This window comes from Brachyistius frenatus, unplaced genomic scaffold (genome assembly GCF_029030835.1).
Source record: "Brachyistius frenatus isolate BFR_SWC_R1_liver_20210118 unplaced genomic scaffold, ASM2903083v1 Contig_155, whole genome shotgun sequence".
In the NCBI taxonomy this organism is placed as follows: Eukaryota; Metazoa; Chordata; class Actinopteri; family Embiotocidae; genus Brachyistius; species Brachyistius frenatus.
In genome coordinates this window covers 392,697-408,016 of record NW_027210754.1, presented here as the reverse complement: position 1 = coordinate 408,016, position 15,320 = coordinate 392,697, and the positions used below count along the sequence as shown (strand labels likewise).

Genomic DNA, 15,320 nt, shown 5'->3' with positions numbered 1-15,320 from the left:
ATTACAGTACCTGGACAGTCTGTGACACTAAAAGTGAAGGCAAATCACCAATAAAGATGACAACCAAAGCAAAACGCCGTAAAACGGTGTACATTAGAATATTGGTCAATTTAAAGCCAATTATACAGAAGTAATCCATTATTTCTACACCTGTTTTACGGCCCTTTTAAAACGTTACTTGACAATAGAAGCCTGCGGTTTCAGCTTTGCTGCTGTTGTACAGCAACAAGACAATGAAATAGCAAGTTCTTCACCAAGGGTCCGCTCTCTCTTTCTGGCTCTCACTTGATGTAATATATGCTGATTGCAGAGCTTATAGAGAGCAAAGCAGCTGCCTCTGATAAGCTGCTCATTGTGCTCTGTGCCTGGCAAACAACAAAAAAAAGAGCATGAACACCTCCAGATGCCAATTGTGAAACCAGCACATTTTACATGGAGTGCACAATAGGTGTCAGGAGGTGATTGCAGGATGATGGATGTGGTTGAGTGAAGGTGATGATGGTTCAGCTAGATTTAATGAAAATGAGTGTAATTAGTTAAACTTAGTTAGGCTACTTTAATGCCCCATTATGTTCCAAACATTGTATTTGTGAAAGTGATTGAAAAAGATGGACTGAATGACAGACAACAGAAGGAAAGACTTGCACTTTTTTCAACCCAGTATCACAGCAAAATGTGAGGATAGTCACGCTTTGGGCTGTCAAGGCGTGAAAGTTACATGTTTCGTAAGTGTGAAATTTACACGATCGTAAATGTCATGTGACGTGGGATCATCTGACCAAGGTCCCGCAACAGAGACTTTGAGACCAAGAAGAAAGGACATTTTTTGGCAGTAGTAGTCACATTTTTAGTCACAGACTGCCATGTGGGACAACAAGGTTTGAATCCAGGTGGTGGATTCTTAAGGGTTTTTATAAACCATGTGTTTTTGGTAACAGTTTCATTTTCCTGTAAATCATACGACTCTAAGCATGCAGTAAGTATCATTTTCGTCCACCTCTGGAAAACGTGTATCTGTCACCCTCAGGCAGACCAAAGCGTGGCTATGTCACGACTTGCTGTAATTGACCGGCCGGTCTATTTCACGCTTTGCTGTGATACCGTGTTGCTTTTTTATATGACCTAGAATGAACTACTGTATGTGCACATTTAAATCATCTTATAGAATATTTGATTGCAGTTTGTAATGTGCAGTCTACATTGGTGCACGAAAGCAAGCATTTTTATCTTATCCAAAACAACACTAACAGCAACAGTAGTGGCACAGAAAAACATACGAATTTGAATTATTGGCAGATCTTATACACAGCATTGACCAAAGAAGAAAACAAACCAAACTCATATTGGAAAGCAAGAGATTAACCCAAGAGAGCCAAATAAAATCAAGAGAGGTAAGAAAGTACAAAACAAATAGATAATTGGTAATGTTGACAGAAAAACCCTTTCGGTCTCTCATCACTGGACCCCATGCCTTACTGAATACTTTCCTTCTTCCTGCAATCCGAAGCCTTAGCTTCTCCAATAACAGTTTTATATCGTGAGACCAATGAATAGTGATTCAATTAGAAAACCCATATATTTGGGTCGACTATATAAATGCTAAAAGGTGTGTAGAATGCATGAGTTTCTCCAATGAACCAAAACATTGTTTGATGAGGAAAAGTTTCCCATCAGCTCATTCCCTTTAAAAAGTAGCACATGGGTCCAAAACTAGCATCCATTTTCAGTTCCAACAAGGACATAATCACCTGCACAGGGTTGACAAGAATTTAAAAGAACTCAGCATAAATATTACTCATTTAATATTACATTGCAACACAAATAGTCCATTTTCAGAATTTTATTTGACTGCAGAGCGTTGCTGCAGAAATGTTGGTTGATATCCTGAAAGTGTGTGACTGACATCTAGTGGAAGACATGGATCAGGACAAATCACCCTATATCATCCCACTGTAATGTATTGATCTTGATTAAGGAAATAACTTATAATTATCATTTCAATCATTTTATAATTTAAAAACAAAATAAGTCATCAGAGACACCACCCATCTGTAAAATAATTTGAGGTATATTTTAGGAAGCAGCTTTAATGTTGTTCATTAATTTATTGTCAAATATTATTTTGGAAGGAAATCAAGATAAATAAATAAAATCACAGGGAATGACGTTCATGGGGTTGGCAGTGTCGTGTGTGTTCAGGCCGTGTGTTGCACATGTTAAGACGGTGATGTTTTTTTTAACATACGGTAGTCAGACTGTTGAGAACTTGGATTACCTTCTATTATCACCAACCTCTCATAGTGAGGCAGTGGTGAGGCTGTAACTTGACCTTGCCTCTTAATGGCTGTGACAATTGTGCCCCGTCCCACTGCCCTGTCTGCCCCTCTGTTGTGTCTATTTATAAAATCCAGACACAGTGCAGAGGTTATTCAAAAGTGCCAGTGGACACAAAGCAACAGTGAAACAAAGGGTGAGACTGTACTGTTATTGTTCTGGCTGTCAACTTTATTTTTGTGTGTTTCTTATTTAGTTTGTTTTTCAGGTTGTGTTGTTTTTTTGTTGTTGTTGCACAAATTGGCTTTGTTTGGGTTTTCAGAAAGTCTTCAGTTAACCTGTACCTGTAATTCCACATAATTATGCATTTGATGTGTGTTGATGCATTTTAGTCTGTACATTAACAATGTCTTTCTTGGAAGTAGCTTCTATGTGCAGTATTTTCAGTGAATTGGAAATATTTTACTTTCTAACAGGCTTGAATTCTCCTCAGATGATCATATGTGTAAATCACATATGCTCTTAGGCCACAATGGTAAGTGCCTTTATTTTCACTTACAGAAAAACTTTTGATTCCCTTATTGCATTCAAAATATTGTCAAAGCTTTTGGTTAACTAGAAATGTTGCCTTCTGTCACTTCCACCTGTGCTGTGTTCTCTCTTGAGGGGAAGAACACAAAGAAGCCAGTGGGCCATCATGTGCATTGTGACACGTGTTACAATGTCCACTGTCAAGTCCCGGTGCAGATCTCTGTTTCGTGCATGGTCGTCAAGTGTCGTAAAAACTGTGGTGCCGTCCTCCATATGTGCAAGCAAGAGGAGCACCAGCTTCTCTGCCCAAATGAGATGGTCCCCTGCCTCAGTGTCAACTACGGCTGTCCTCTCACCATGCCGCGCCACAGGCTGGCCAAACACTTGAAGGTCTGCCCGGCCAGCGTGGTCTGCTGCTCTCAGGAGTGGAACCGTTGGCCTGTTTCAGAAAGTGATCGGAACTTTTACAGAAATGTTTCTGAGACCCCTCTGGTCAACAGTGACGTAAACCTTGACATTGCTTTGGCTCTCAGGGACCAAGAGCTGCTGTTTCAATCCATCAAAATGAGGAATGTTTTTCCAGAGTTGATGGTGGAGGATCCTGCTGTTGATGATATTTCTGCTCCGATCAACACCCCGGCGGAAGAACCGTCCTGCTCCTACGATTGTGGAGAATTTACAGAAAGTGAGGCAAAGATGGAAGAAAAAGAATTGAGTCAGGAGGAGAGAGACGCTTTGGCAAAGAGCCGGGATGTGGCAAGCATTCAAAATCACAGCTTCTGGGAGAAAATATTCAACAAGGAGAGGGAGGGATGCAAGGAAACTGTGAAGAATCTGAATAAGGAGGCAAAAGGAGCAGAAAACGCAGAGCAGAGATCATCAAAGAGTCAAGCGGAGACAAGACACTCACGCCAGGGTGAAGAGAATGCTGCTGCTGACAGAAGCATGAATGGTGCAACCGGCCTTGCACCATGGCAAGATGGGGTCCTTGAAAGGCTAGGCAAAGAACTCCACATTTCAGAGTATAATATGTATCTGGTGCACAATGGGGCAATGTTGATTAACTTTGGCCAACTTGCAGCTTGCACACCGAGAGAAAAGGATTTTGTTTATGGGAGTTTGGAGCCCATCGAGATTAAAAGTGTCCGCTCATTTCACGTTCCTACCAGCTATCGAGCAAAACGCAGTCACTTGAAGGACCCTGCACGCAGGACCAAGACACACCAGAGCGTTGACACTGCAGATTTAGGCGTGTCGGTCGAGGATGTTCCAAAGTGTGAGGAGGTGAGCGCCACACTCCTGTGCTCCCTGGAAAAGGAACTGAAGGGACATTTGATCTCAGAGACCATGACGACGGAGGGCATTTACGTCGATGTAGGAACACAAACGTACGACTTTTCCTCTGCTCCGTTCAAAACAAACGCGTCCCTAGCTGATGTCGTAGCAGGCAAACCTCGCAGTCTTCATGTACATGTGGAAGCGGAATCTGTCACCAGAAGACATAACAAAACAAGTTCAGCCTTCAGCTACGTGTGCGGCCACTTCTTTCGCCGCGATGAGTACCGCTCTCACTTCAGGAACGTGCACTCTGACATACAGGCCTCTCTGAATGGCTGGTTCCAACAGCGCTGCCCCTTGGCATACCTCGGTTGTATTTTCACTCAGATGAGGTTTCGCCCTGCTGGTCAACAAGCTACGATCAAATTCTCAAAAGATGTCAACACTTTTGTACTCGAGCCGCAAGTCCATTCATCCCTGTGCGAAGGTGGGAAAAACTCAAGCTTCCAGAGAAACGGTGAACATAATCTAGATCCCCTGAGCAGACTGCCCCTGGAGATCCTTCAGCACATTGCAGGCTGCCTAGACAGTTGTACATTGTCTCAGCTGTCCCAAGTCTCCCGTCTGCTGAGGGAGGTGTGTGCCACAGTTTTGCAGATGAGAGGAATGGTCTCCCTGAAGTGGGAGAAAAAGACTTACTCCAGTGGGCGAAGTTCGTGGAGATGTCGAAAGAAAGCAAGTAACCTTAAGATTTCTTTTTTCTTTTTTTTTTCCATAAAAAGAAATGTGTTCGTATGAACTACTTGTGTGAATCATCCATTTGTTACTATATTAATTTCTGTTTAAATGAACTGCAGATAAAAATTCGATTGCATTGTATTATATTTATTTTACTTATTAAGCTCTATAATTTAATCTACTTCTTTTGATCTCAACCTCATACACTGTGGCCAAAGTATAGGAGGCTTCTATAGATAGGCATCTATATCAGCTCCCCTTTAGTACCTGGCCCCAATTTGTAAACTGTCACTGAAAAATGTCAATCCTTCAAACAGCTTGACAGCATTGTAAACCCTCTCAACAGCCCTCTCCAACAATATTACAGACAGAATCACAGCTGTGTTGGTAGTACTTATTGGGTTTCGACTGAAGCAGCCACTGAACATTTACTACTTTTTTTTCTGTGTCATTATGAAAAAAATCAGCTGCCTGTAGCGTCAGGCAGCAGAGGAAGTGGAAGTGAAACTTTTCTGACTTTGGTGTCCAAACAATGGTCTGGTTGATTGAGACTATCAGTGATGGAAAATGCAAAACACAATACAGTATTTAGATGACCAAAGTGACCTGCCTTCGTCTTTATTTTAAAACTAGTCACAGGGATCGATTGCCAGTATAGCGATTAGGGGAAAATGGGAGGGGCTTGAGAGTCACATGCAACAGCTGGAATCAATTCAGGAGGCCACTGAGTTCAAGAACCTAAACAATGTGGCTTAGACCAGGAGGGCACCGCATTGCTCCAAGGATCTCTAGGGCACCAGCAGCTGGCTCAGCTTTTTTTGGAGATGACCTGAATCCTGTCTGGAATTAGAAAAACAGTTTTTAAGGGGCATATTTGAAGCGATTCAGATTCATGACATTTAAACAAATCGTTGTATGAGATGCGTCAAAGTATATTGAAGAGTAATGGCAGTTTACATCAGCGGTCACGTCTAGATGAATAAGGCAACCAAGAAGGCACAGGAAAGCCATTTAAGGACACACAAATATTTAATGTTACAAATTTAGTGAGGATTTAATTAAATTTGCTGGTAAAAAAACAAACATGTTTAGACAGGCTGAAATTTGTCATGACATGATGTTTTTTTTGTTTTTTTTATGACTCCAGAGTTATGGAAATGAAAGATGGATAGAATTTGTTTTTCTCTTTTATTATTTAGCTGCCTTTCCTCACATCATTTTTCAAAATCAGTAAAGGCATTTTTTTTTAATAGCCTGCTGACTGACAAACAAACAAATGTGTATGATGAAAACCATCCTTCCGGAGCTAATGGATAAACCCAGCATAAATATATACATGAGTATTTTTACTTTAACTATTTCTGCGCTGCAGTGATCATGGGACAAAAAGCGTTCCGATGATATCAGTGATGTGGAATGGCCAGAGGCTTTGCCGCCAGTAAACATGGTGCTACCATAACAAGTCAGATATGTGATGTGTGTGTGCAACAGCTGGGTATTTGCTCTCCAGTGATCGGCATAATTTGTGTAAATTTGTAATGGCTGGAAACAAAAATAGCCTCCTGCCCTGACATGTGATGAAAGTACTCTGTGATCTTGATTCCATGGATATTAAAAATACATTTATCCTCTTGGCCATATACTGATGCTGCAGTACAGTTGATAGATGCCATGGCAGCAGCCTCCTCCACCTACTTCAGCTCTGCCTCTGTGTTTTACAGGTCTGGAAATTCAGCACTCTGTTTTCCTCTGTGGACAGATGGCGCTTCGGCGATACTCCTTCCATGTCAGAACACCTGAAAACCTGCTCCTTCTACCAGAGAGAAGAGCGCGGGGAGCCGGTGGCTTTAGCCTGCCTGGGAGAGGTCAGACGCAAACATGGAGAACTAAAGCACAAAAGATAATGCTCATGTCCCGGAGCACAGCGGGTGGGCCGCAGCACGAGTAATGCCAAGTTTAGAACCACTGAGACGTGACTTGTGGGCACCCACAGCGGATAAAGCCTCCGCATGTAGAAGTGCTGCATAAAAACAGAAGGGAATCCGGAGCTGCTTCGTGTGAAAGCCCTGCAGACAGATACGTGTATGAAACATGTATAAACTGCAATTTTGCTGTGATTTACTCATCCTGTATGTTCTCGTTTTCAGGCAAATGTTTGACGTTGGATGTATTTATGCAGTGTTCAAGAAGAAAAAGGAAGATATTATTAATATTCCCAAATAAATGCCCAGATTTGTTCATGTGTTGTTTGCGAGAGGTCCTCGTATAACTGGTGACCCGTGTTTGGCATATTGAGCTGACTGGTGTTGTTTGTCCCAGCATGCTTAATCTTTATGGTGAAAAGCATTATTTAAAGGAAATAAAGGAAGTGCTGCTGCTTACTGTTGCGACGTGACAAGACTGACATCTACTGGATGAATTCTGAAGTACGCTCACCTGTGTCAAATGGTGCCACATCTCACACCAAAAAACAAGTTTGTTGTATGAATGCTGAACATGATATCACATGTCCTGTATCTCACATCTCATGAAAACAATCTGTTTTTAACGTGAACTGTGATCTCTGTCATTGATGTTATACTATATAATAAATGTGAGTTGTAGTTGTAGCAGACCAATCGAAGGTATTAAAAGGACAGTAAATGTTAAAAAGGTTATTTTATTGACCTCAGAAAAAGTCTCCACATTACAAACTGTCCACACTACTGCATCTCGGACACTTCGGGGTTGCGTAGTTTGTTGATCACCTCTGCCAGCATTTTGTTGCACAGGGCGGCATAGGGATTGAGAACCACAACCTGTTGTCGAGCAAATTCACTTCCAAGTGCAGCTGCTTTCTCGAAGTCTGCTTTGGCCTCATCACTCCGGCATGTTAATCTACGTAAAAGGCCTCTTTGCACCAGCGCCTGGCAGGCAGCTCGTCCAGTGCTGCCGCTCAGAGCAATCGCTCGGTCCAGATCCTCCAAGGCTCCTGAGAGAAGAGAGGAGCACCGTGAAGCACACACATGTCTGGACAGTTGATTTGAGGTTTTATTTCATGTTTTACAAAGCCACTCAGTTTTGCAGTCAACCGCAATATTCATGCTGAGTAACATGTTTTTTGCTTTGCTAAAGGTATGGCAGTGAATGCAATCCAAAAATAACAACAATGATAATAATCATCATTATCATTATAATCTTCATAGCATGAACAGACTGTAACCGGTTTTAGTTTTGACTGATGTGTTATTAATCTCCTTTACAACAATATTGAGTAATAATAACAATTAAACAATAAACAGCTTCATTTTTAGAACAGCAAATAACTATAAAAGGATTTTGTGATCCAGCCAAGGCTCTGATTTCTTTTCACATTTTCTGCATATTCTATAAAGACGTGAGTGTTTTGTTGCGAATTAACAAAAGCTCGTTACAATGAACAACAGCAGATGCCAGTTTTCAGATAAAATGAAAAGCACCATCTACAATTTCTTTTGGAAAAAAAGAAAGCACAACATGATTGAGTACTTAGACTGGTTTGTTTGAAAAAATGATCCACTTGGAGTGAGTGTAAAAACACCATGGCAATATACACATACCCCGAAGAGTTTGCAAATTTAAAGAATACATATTTACGAAGGTTGATTGAGACATAAGAATTAGCTATAATGTGTGATAACGCACATTTAACAGTTTTGAATTGGAAATCATTTACTGAATCCATAAAATACTGTGGAAGCGTCCACAGTATTTTGTCACTGTACCGTCATTGATTTGGAAGAACACGAGGCTAACAAAGTGCCTCCGGTAGACAGAGCTCAGATACTGTGCCATGCTGACCTCAGACCCGGCAGTCTGATATGTTGGCACACTGCGGTGCTTCTGGAAATGGTTATTATTGAATTTGTTGCATGTACCTGCTGTGTCCCCCTGCAGCCGCAGGGCCTGTGCCCGGTTGTTAAAGGCTGAGGCTCGCTCAGGCAGGATGTGGATTGCCTGGCTGAACAGTTGAAGTGCACCTTGCAAATCCCCAGCCTCTGCAGCTGAGACACCCTGCATCTCCAACTCTTTCACTTGCTTCAGCAACTCGGTGTCGAAGCCACTGTCTGGTAGAAGGAGATAAACAGGTTGAAAAAGCATATAAACCCAATTGACGGTACCTCCGTGGAAATGAAAACACAGAATTGTCGCCCAGACCTCAGTTTGGATTACAATGTCGTGTTTTTTCAGCCTGGGAATGAGATGTGTTCAAATGAATTCAATATGCTGTAACATGATATGTAGAGACACATCAAGTCGAAAGCTCATGCTCACCATCATCAATTAATTCCTCCTTTTGGTTAAGGCCAGGAATGTCTCCAAAGGGGGTGGTGGGGTTGAAAATAGCCTGGAGTACAGCTCTGTCATGTGCAGAGGCCATCTCACCAATGTGTTTCAAGGAAGCAGAGAGAGATGGCACCTACATTACAGCTGGGTGGAGAATTCTTCCTCCCCTTGCTTTTGGCCATTTCCACCAGCCAATCCGAGAAGGGGGAGGAAGCAGAGGTGGACTTTGAGATTTTCCTGCACTGAGCACATCTGTATTTAGTTACCTAAAAAATGCAGGGCAGTGAAAAAAAAAAGCTTGTTGCAGAGCTTTTGCTGTGATGGCAAAAGAAGACCGAATGAACCTCTTCTTAGATACAGCCGATTCTGTGATGATAGTTTGCAGCATGGTGTTCAAACCTCATGGGATAGTTATTGAATACAAAAGAACATAGAGTTGTTAAATAAAAGTATGTGGCTGCTTTCCTGAAGTTAAAAGTTGCTGCACTACACTACACCACTGAACAAACTAAATAAATGGATCACAAATAAATTGGACAAATTAGGAGATACCTTGTAATACGAGCAGGACAGAAAACCAAAAAGAAAATGTTTCAGTTTATCAGAAAGGCACATGACCCAAACCTTTATGAGAAAACCAGTTAGGTTGCAGGCGTTTAATTAGAAGCAACAGTGCAACGGTGCCAAGTTAACAGAGAGGACAAGCCAACAGGAAATTAACTCTACGCTTCTGCTCAGTGTGCAGTGGTTCCTATTCATTCAGAAATCACCACTGTTAGCAGGAACATGCCAGTTCTTGATGCTTGTCACTCATGCAGTCCGGAAACTGAATCTGGGATGATGTGGTGCTGCAAAGTGGATTTTAAAATGTGGCTCACATCTTGGAATATTTGCTCATTAAAAAACGACGAGGTCAAAACCGAGTACGTGGACGGGCTGTGTGGGAATTATTTCAATTTAAAATGAGGGCTTTTAAAATTTAAACAATTTGAATATTCGGACAACCAGCGAAGTCTTCATCAGTCAGTCACATGGTGTTCATTCAGCCATCAATAGCGCAACTTTGATCACTCAGTGAAAAATCATTTGAATTAATAGGACTGGCCCGTTTTTCAGGTCCAGTCAAACCCGAGGCCCTTTGAGACTATAGGCATTTCGATTAGCGTCCAAGATCCAGATGTAAACACCAGGCCTACTTAGATGGGTCGAACCTGAACTATGATTATCCTAGAGAGGCTAAATATTAATTAAAAAAAAAAAGCTGAGAATCAGACTCTAACTTCAGCATCGTCATAAAAGCTCCCCTTTAATTTCATCTGCAATGTAATCAAACAAATCTTGATTGACCATGGTGCACCCCTTTGTCTGCTATCGTGTGATAATCTAGGCCTGGTTTTGTTTAAAATCTGAGATGTTATTTATATACAAACTATGATCCATAGTCATAATCATAATGTATTTTTTCAGGGTGGCACAAAAATGTAAATAAAGGTTAAAAAAATTAAGAGAGAACACAGGAAAATCTGCAAAATATCAATGCATACGACATAGTTAAGTGGAATGAGGTGAAATGAAGAGTAGCTATTTACTGTAATATACACAGGTATGGAGACGGGAAATAATAGTCCTAGTTTCCAATGTACTTTTAAACGCAACAAACGGCAGATGACAGCGACTGGAAACAAGAGATCGTTTCACAGGGAAATGCAAGTACAAAACTACAAGATCAAACATGAAAACACTGCAGCTTGTCATATCTTAGAAAGTAACTGCAAGTAGCCGATCTCAAGCAACAGTGTGTAAGTGAGTCGCAGGGATGGAAATGGTTCTAGCTCGAAGCGTTTTTCAGTTGTTGCCAATTACTGGCAGCAGTGATCTGGAACAAGAGAGAGCGTGCAGTTACAGGCTTAAGGTGCTTCACAAAGGAAAAGGCAGATCTAATATTGACAACCTCACTTGTTTGTGATTTTTGGTTTGTACAAGTTTATTTTTTTAATTTGTACATTAAGGGGCATTTTGTATAGTTTAAAACGTTCAAAATGGACAAAACCTATCCATAGTGTGTGTAAAACAATTGTTGTGTTGATGTTGAGTTGAATTACACCGTAAGCCTCCGTACAACCTCACTGAAGTTGGTATGTTAAGTTTTCTATTTTTAGTGCAGCAAATGACAACTCAAACCATTGTGATAAACTCTCTTAAAGCACTCCATATGTGTTTTTTTAGTGGCTGTTTTTTTGGGTTGCTATTACAGTATTACTTATGTGATATAATATTTTTTTAATACATTTTTGTTTTACATAATTACGTGAGTGAAATTGAGTTGGTTGGAAATTGATTTATTTGGTTAATTGCCCAACTTCCCTCACTGCGATGAGAGGAGTTTGGGATGACACGACTCTTGATCAATACGTAAGCCCATTTTACCCTTCAGCTGTATCGATTAACAAATGTCAATTTAATGTTTTAATTAGTGGGCTCTAGAAAGGGATCGACACTTGAAACGAAAATATTAGTTGTTTTCTTATAGTCTTCAGGCTTTTTGCATCAATTAGTTTGAAAAAAAATAAAATAATAATACTATATTACAGTGCCAAGCAATTTAACTAGGTTTAAATCAATATTAAAAAGTAATTAGACTCTTGGGTTCCTAATGTTTCTTGGACAGCAACGGGATGTTTTACTGTTAGTTGATTCCCAAAGACACACAATATGGAGTTGGTTGAGAGATGCCATTTACTTTGAGGGGGAGTTTTTCTGCCAATATGTGGAGTAAAGAAGTGATCATGCAAGTAAACAAGATAATAATGAGAAAAAAAATAATAAAAACTTAAACAAAAAAAAAAACAAGGGTCATAGTAGATAGAATAGAAGACATAGTGGCACCGCCAAAATCAACAACTTGGGGCATTTTGTGTTTCCTCATTAGTGATCAAGACTTCATGATCATAACCTCAGAGGGCTTACCACACAAAGCAAACAGAAAGCCTCAGAAACAAGAAAAGTCAGGTTGCAGCTCACAAAAACATTCAAATAGATACAATTAGAGTCCCGCAACAAATTTCTGTTTGATCGATGAAACAAAATCCTCAAAGGAACCCACCTTACCCACATGTAGTGTTTCTCTGAAAGCTTAAGAATGTAAAGCTGCTAATGTAACTTTTATGTATATATCCACATGAACCTCCAAGTTTTAGACACGGTGTTAAAAAGCCCATATCTCTCACATTTCTTTGTGTAAACCCACTCAAACTGATGCTTGGCACTTTAAAGTAATATCCATTACATATTTGAAATTAAAGGTGATGTAGCACAGGGCCTAAAGAAAAGAAAAATGTTGAACTGCCTGAAAACATGATCTGGACTCTACATTTTTGCAAGAAGATATGCAAATTTGACACTTTCGAGACTCCACTTGCAAAACGATTTTCGGTTTTAATGACACCTGACTAATGCTCGAGGCTTAAAGTATCTGATTTAAACGTCTGTTGTTTTACTGCTGCAGTTCTGAATTCTACAGAGATTTTGACACTTCATTTTGAAGAAAATCCGATGATTTAAAAAAGGTAATTAAACATGTTAGACAGAATAGTTTGGGTTTTTTTGGATGATAAAAAAAAAAAAAAAAAAAAAAGCCAAGAAAATAAGGAATTTCTTCATTGGGAGGCGGAGAGAAATCTTCTTGTTTGGCCACTTGAGAGAGCTCGTGCAGCTTTTATCTCTGCCCGCTCTGCTACTACCCGTCCACCATGTCTGCACAGATAGTTTGAACCTGCAGGACTCCCATTTTCCACAGGGTGATACAAGTCAGAGCGTGAGGGCTAGGTTATCATGTTCATGGTCACTCAGTAAGCAGTACATTTTCTGCAAAAGCATAGTGTGTCCCCAATGGCCTCCCCTGTAGTGCACAAGCAGAGAAGCAATTGTGTGAGGATTATCAGTCTTCTATTACTGCAAATGTCACCGCATCAGCACCACTCAACCTGATTATGTCAATAGGGAAACCCACTGGCAGTGTTAGCAGACTCCAAAACCGAGAGCTGAGAGGACAGGGTCGCTCCTGCTGTAGGGAAATTAGCAGATAATCAAAAAAAAGCCTCAGTGACTCTCGGTGGTAGTACTGCTGTGAAACCCTCAAACATGGCAATGAGCACATCTTTGTATTTCCTCAAAACAATTACACGGACAATACAATATATCAGGTTGCAGCGGCAGATGATGAATAATGGAGCAGCATCTACTGAAGTGCTTGTAGTGAATGACAACAACACTATTACTCATTAGCTGTTTAGCATACAGATTGGGTATATTTCTTAACATAGAAAATCTCCTGAGGGAGTTTTCTAAATTACCTCCTCAGTGCAAATGAGCAACAAAACATAGGTTAAAAATGTATAAATATTATTATGCAAGATTTTTATTGCAGTTGGTTCTGCATATCATCATTTTGTTCTCCTGTCTTCTGGCTCACCTGTCGCTTTCTAATGTGTGGTAAAGAAATGGCCTTGGATATCACAATAATGCTGGGAAGCTTTAGCTTTGCTGCACTACTGTCTGTAAATCTGACATCAAAGCGTGTGCGTCTAATCCCTCTGCCCCATGGAGGTAAACAGCAGCACGCGTGTCAGCACCTGGCCCACTCTGATGATGGAGGACTGTTGCGTGCTGTGCAGGGGCACTCTGAGCTGGATTAAAACAAAGTAATCCGCTCTTTGGAAAGACGGAAAATAACTGTGGAGGTGCCGGAGGTTCAGTAAATAAACAATGTTCTGCTTTTATGGGAAATCTTTAGCGACGCGCCCGGTGCTGCTGCACAATAACCTCCTCGCTCTCTGGTGTCTGACACGCAGGGGAAATACTAGCCATTGATCCTGATGGCTTTATGTACAGCCAGAAATGATTGGCTACTGAGCTGTAGTCAGCACCATTAGTCATGTGTTTATCTGTGAGTTGCACAAAATGCTGAATAGCAATATGACAGCAATGGATACCTTGGGAAAATTGTCCATTAAGTACTGTAATATGTAATGTCCACTTCCTCCAGTTTGGCTCCAGAACCAAGTGGCCACTGTTTGTTGGGTATTTTGTGGCATTTTGTGAGTTTGTAAACAAGTTACATGGAAAACTAATGAAGCAATGTGGAAATGGTTTGTTTGCCAGGCTGCAAGGCTGTTAGGCCCCACTGATGCCGCCCACATTATGTTGCTGCATGTGGTGGGATATATATATATATATATATATATATATATTCATGAATCTCAGTGCAATTGATGTCAAGCTTTTACTGAGGTTGCAGTTTGGTTTCTTAATTCAAACAAATAACTTCCCTGCATATGACGAGTTTTCATTCAGAAATGAAATATGGAGTAGTATTAAAATTAATTTATACCAGGTGTCACTGTTATTGGTTATCACACTGACTATATAACAGAATGCAGAACAAGACACACAAAAAACATGAAACTATGGTAAATTGTGTTTCAAGAGGTGCTATGAGAATTTGACAGCAAAATCCGAAGTGGCCCGGAGATGCATATTCACTTCTCTTCCAACCAGCCAACCGTGATTAAAACCATGATTGCATCAACTGAGGCACAAAGGGAAAACAAAACCAATAACTCCGATAGCAATTTTAGGATTTGGGATATCTGGACATGCAACTGTAATGCTTTCCCAAGGTAATGTGGTGAAGCATAGCCAGAACTGTCATAATGAACCAAGCATGATTTATGGTTTTGACTTCGGACAAAACAGCAAGATTTAAGAGGACTGGGTTGCTTTGTTCGAGGTGTTGTGCACCTCTCGCCAGCTGATAGAAAATACACTCAAACTTAAGAACAAACCTAAAACTAGTGAGGTGAGCCACTCCTATAGATTTCCCCCGGCTAATGTCCATTTCAAGCCTGTTGGGAATGAAATTTGATCGCGGGGTTGGAGTGACTGTGTGTGTGTGTGTGTGTGTGTGTGTGTGTGTGTGTGTGTGTGTGTGTGTGTGTGTGTGTGTGTGTGTGTGTGTGTGTGTGTGTGTGTGTGTGTGTGTGTGTGTGTGTGTGTGTGTGTGTTTTGGTGTGTGTCTTTGGGGAGAGGTCATATAACACTGTGGCTTACAATCAATAAAGTGTTGCAGTACAATTTAAAGGTGCAATTTATCTATAATTAGAATGTAAAAGGGAAAAAAAACATCATTTAAATGA

At 40.7% G+C, this 15,320-nt stretch overlaps 2 protein-coding genes across 3 annotated transcripts; one reads left to right on the top strand and one right to left on the bottom strand.

Annotated features, from left to right (window-relative positions):
* Nucleotides 1-2,441: 2,441 nt before the first annotated feature.
* On the top strand, nucleotides 2,442-7,449 carry LOC138631398 (F-box only protein 40). Of its 2 annotated transcripts, none has more exons than XM_069716311.1 (4): nucleotides 2,442-2,470; nucleotides 2,751-2,809; nucleotides 3,011-4,818; nucleotides 6,543-7,449. In XM_069716311.1, the coding sequence occupies exons 2-4, from the start codon at nucleotides 2,776-2,778 to the stop codon at nucleotides 6,723-6,725; spliced, it is 2,025 nt and encodes a 674-aa protein (XP_069572412.1). In that variant the 5' UTR covers nucleotides 2,442-2,470; nucleotides 2,751-2,775; the 3' UTR covers nucleotides 6,726-7,449. The 2 variants fall into 2 exon arrangements, with proteins under 2 accessions (XP_069572412.1, XP_069572411.1); XM_069716310.1 differs by having other exon boundaries at nucleotides 2,941-4,818.
* Nucleotides 7,450-7,460: 11 nt separating this feature from the next.
* ttc36 (tetratricopeptide repeat domain 36) lies at nucleotides 7,461-9,284 on the bottom strand. Its single transcript, XM_069716309.1, has 3 exons — nucleotides 9,115-9,284; nucleotides 8,718-8,906; nucleotides 7,461-7,792 (listed from the first exon to the last, which is right to left on the bottom strand). Exons 1-3 carry the CDS (start codon nucleotides 9,218-9,220, stop codon nucleotides 7,524-7,526), a joined length of 564 nt encoding a protein of 187 aa, XP_069572410.1. The 5' UTR covers nucleotides 9,221-9,284; the 3' UTR covers nucleotides 7,461-7,523.
* Nucleotides 9,285-15,320: the final 6,036 nt, after the last annotated feature.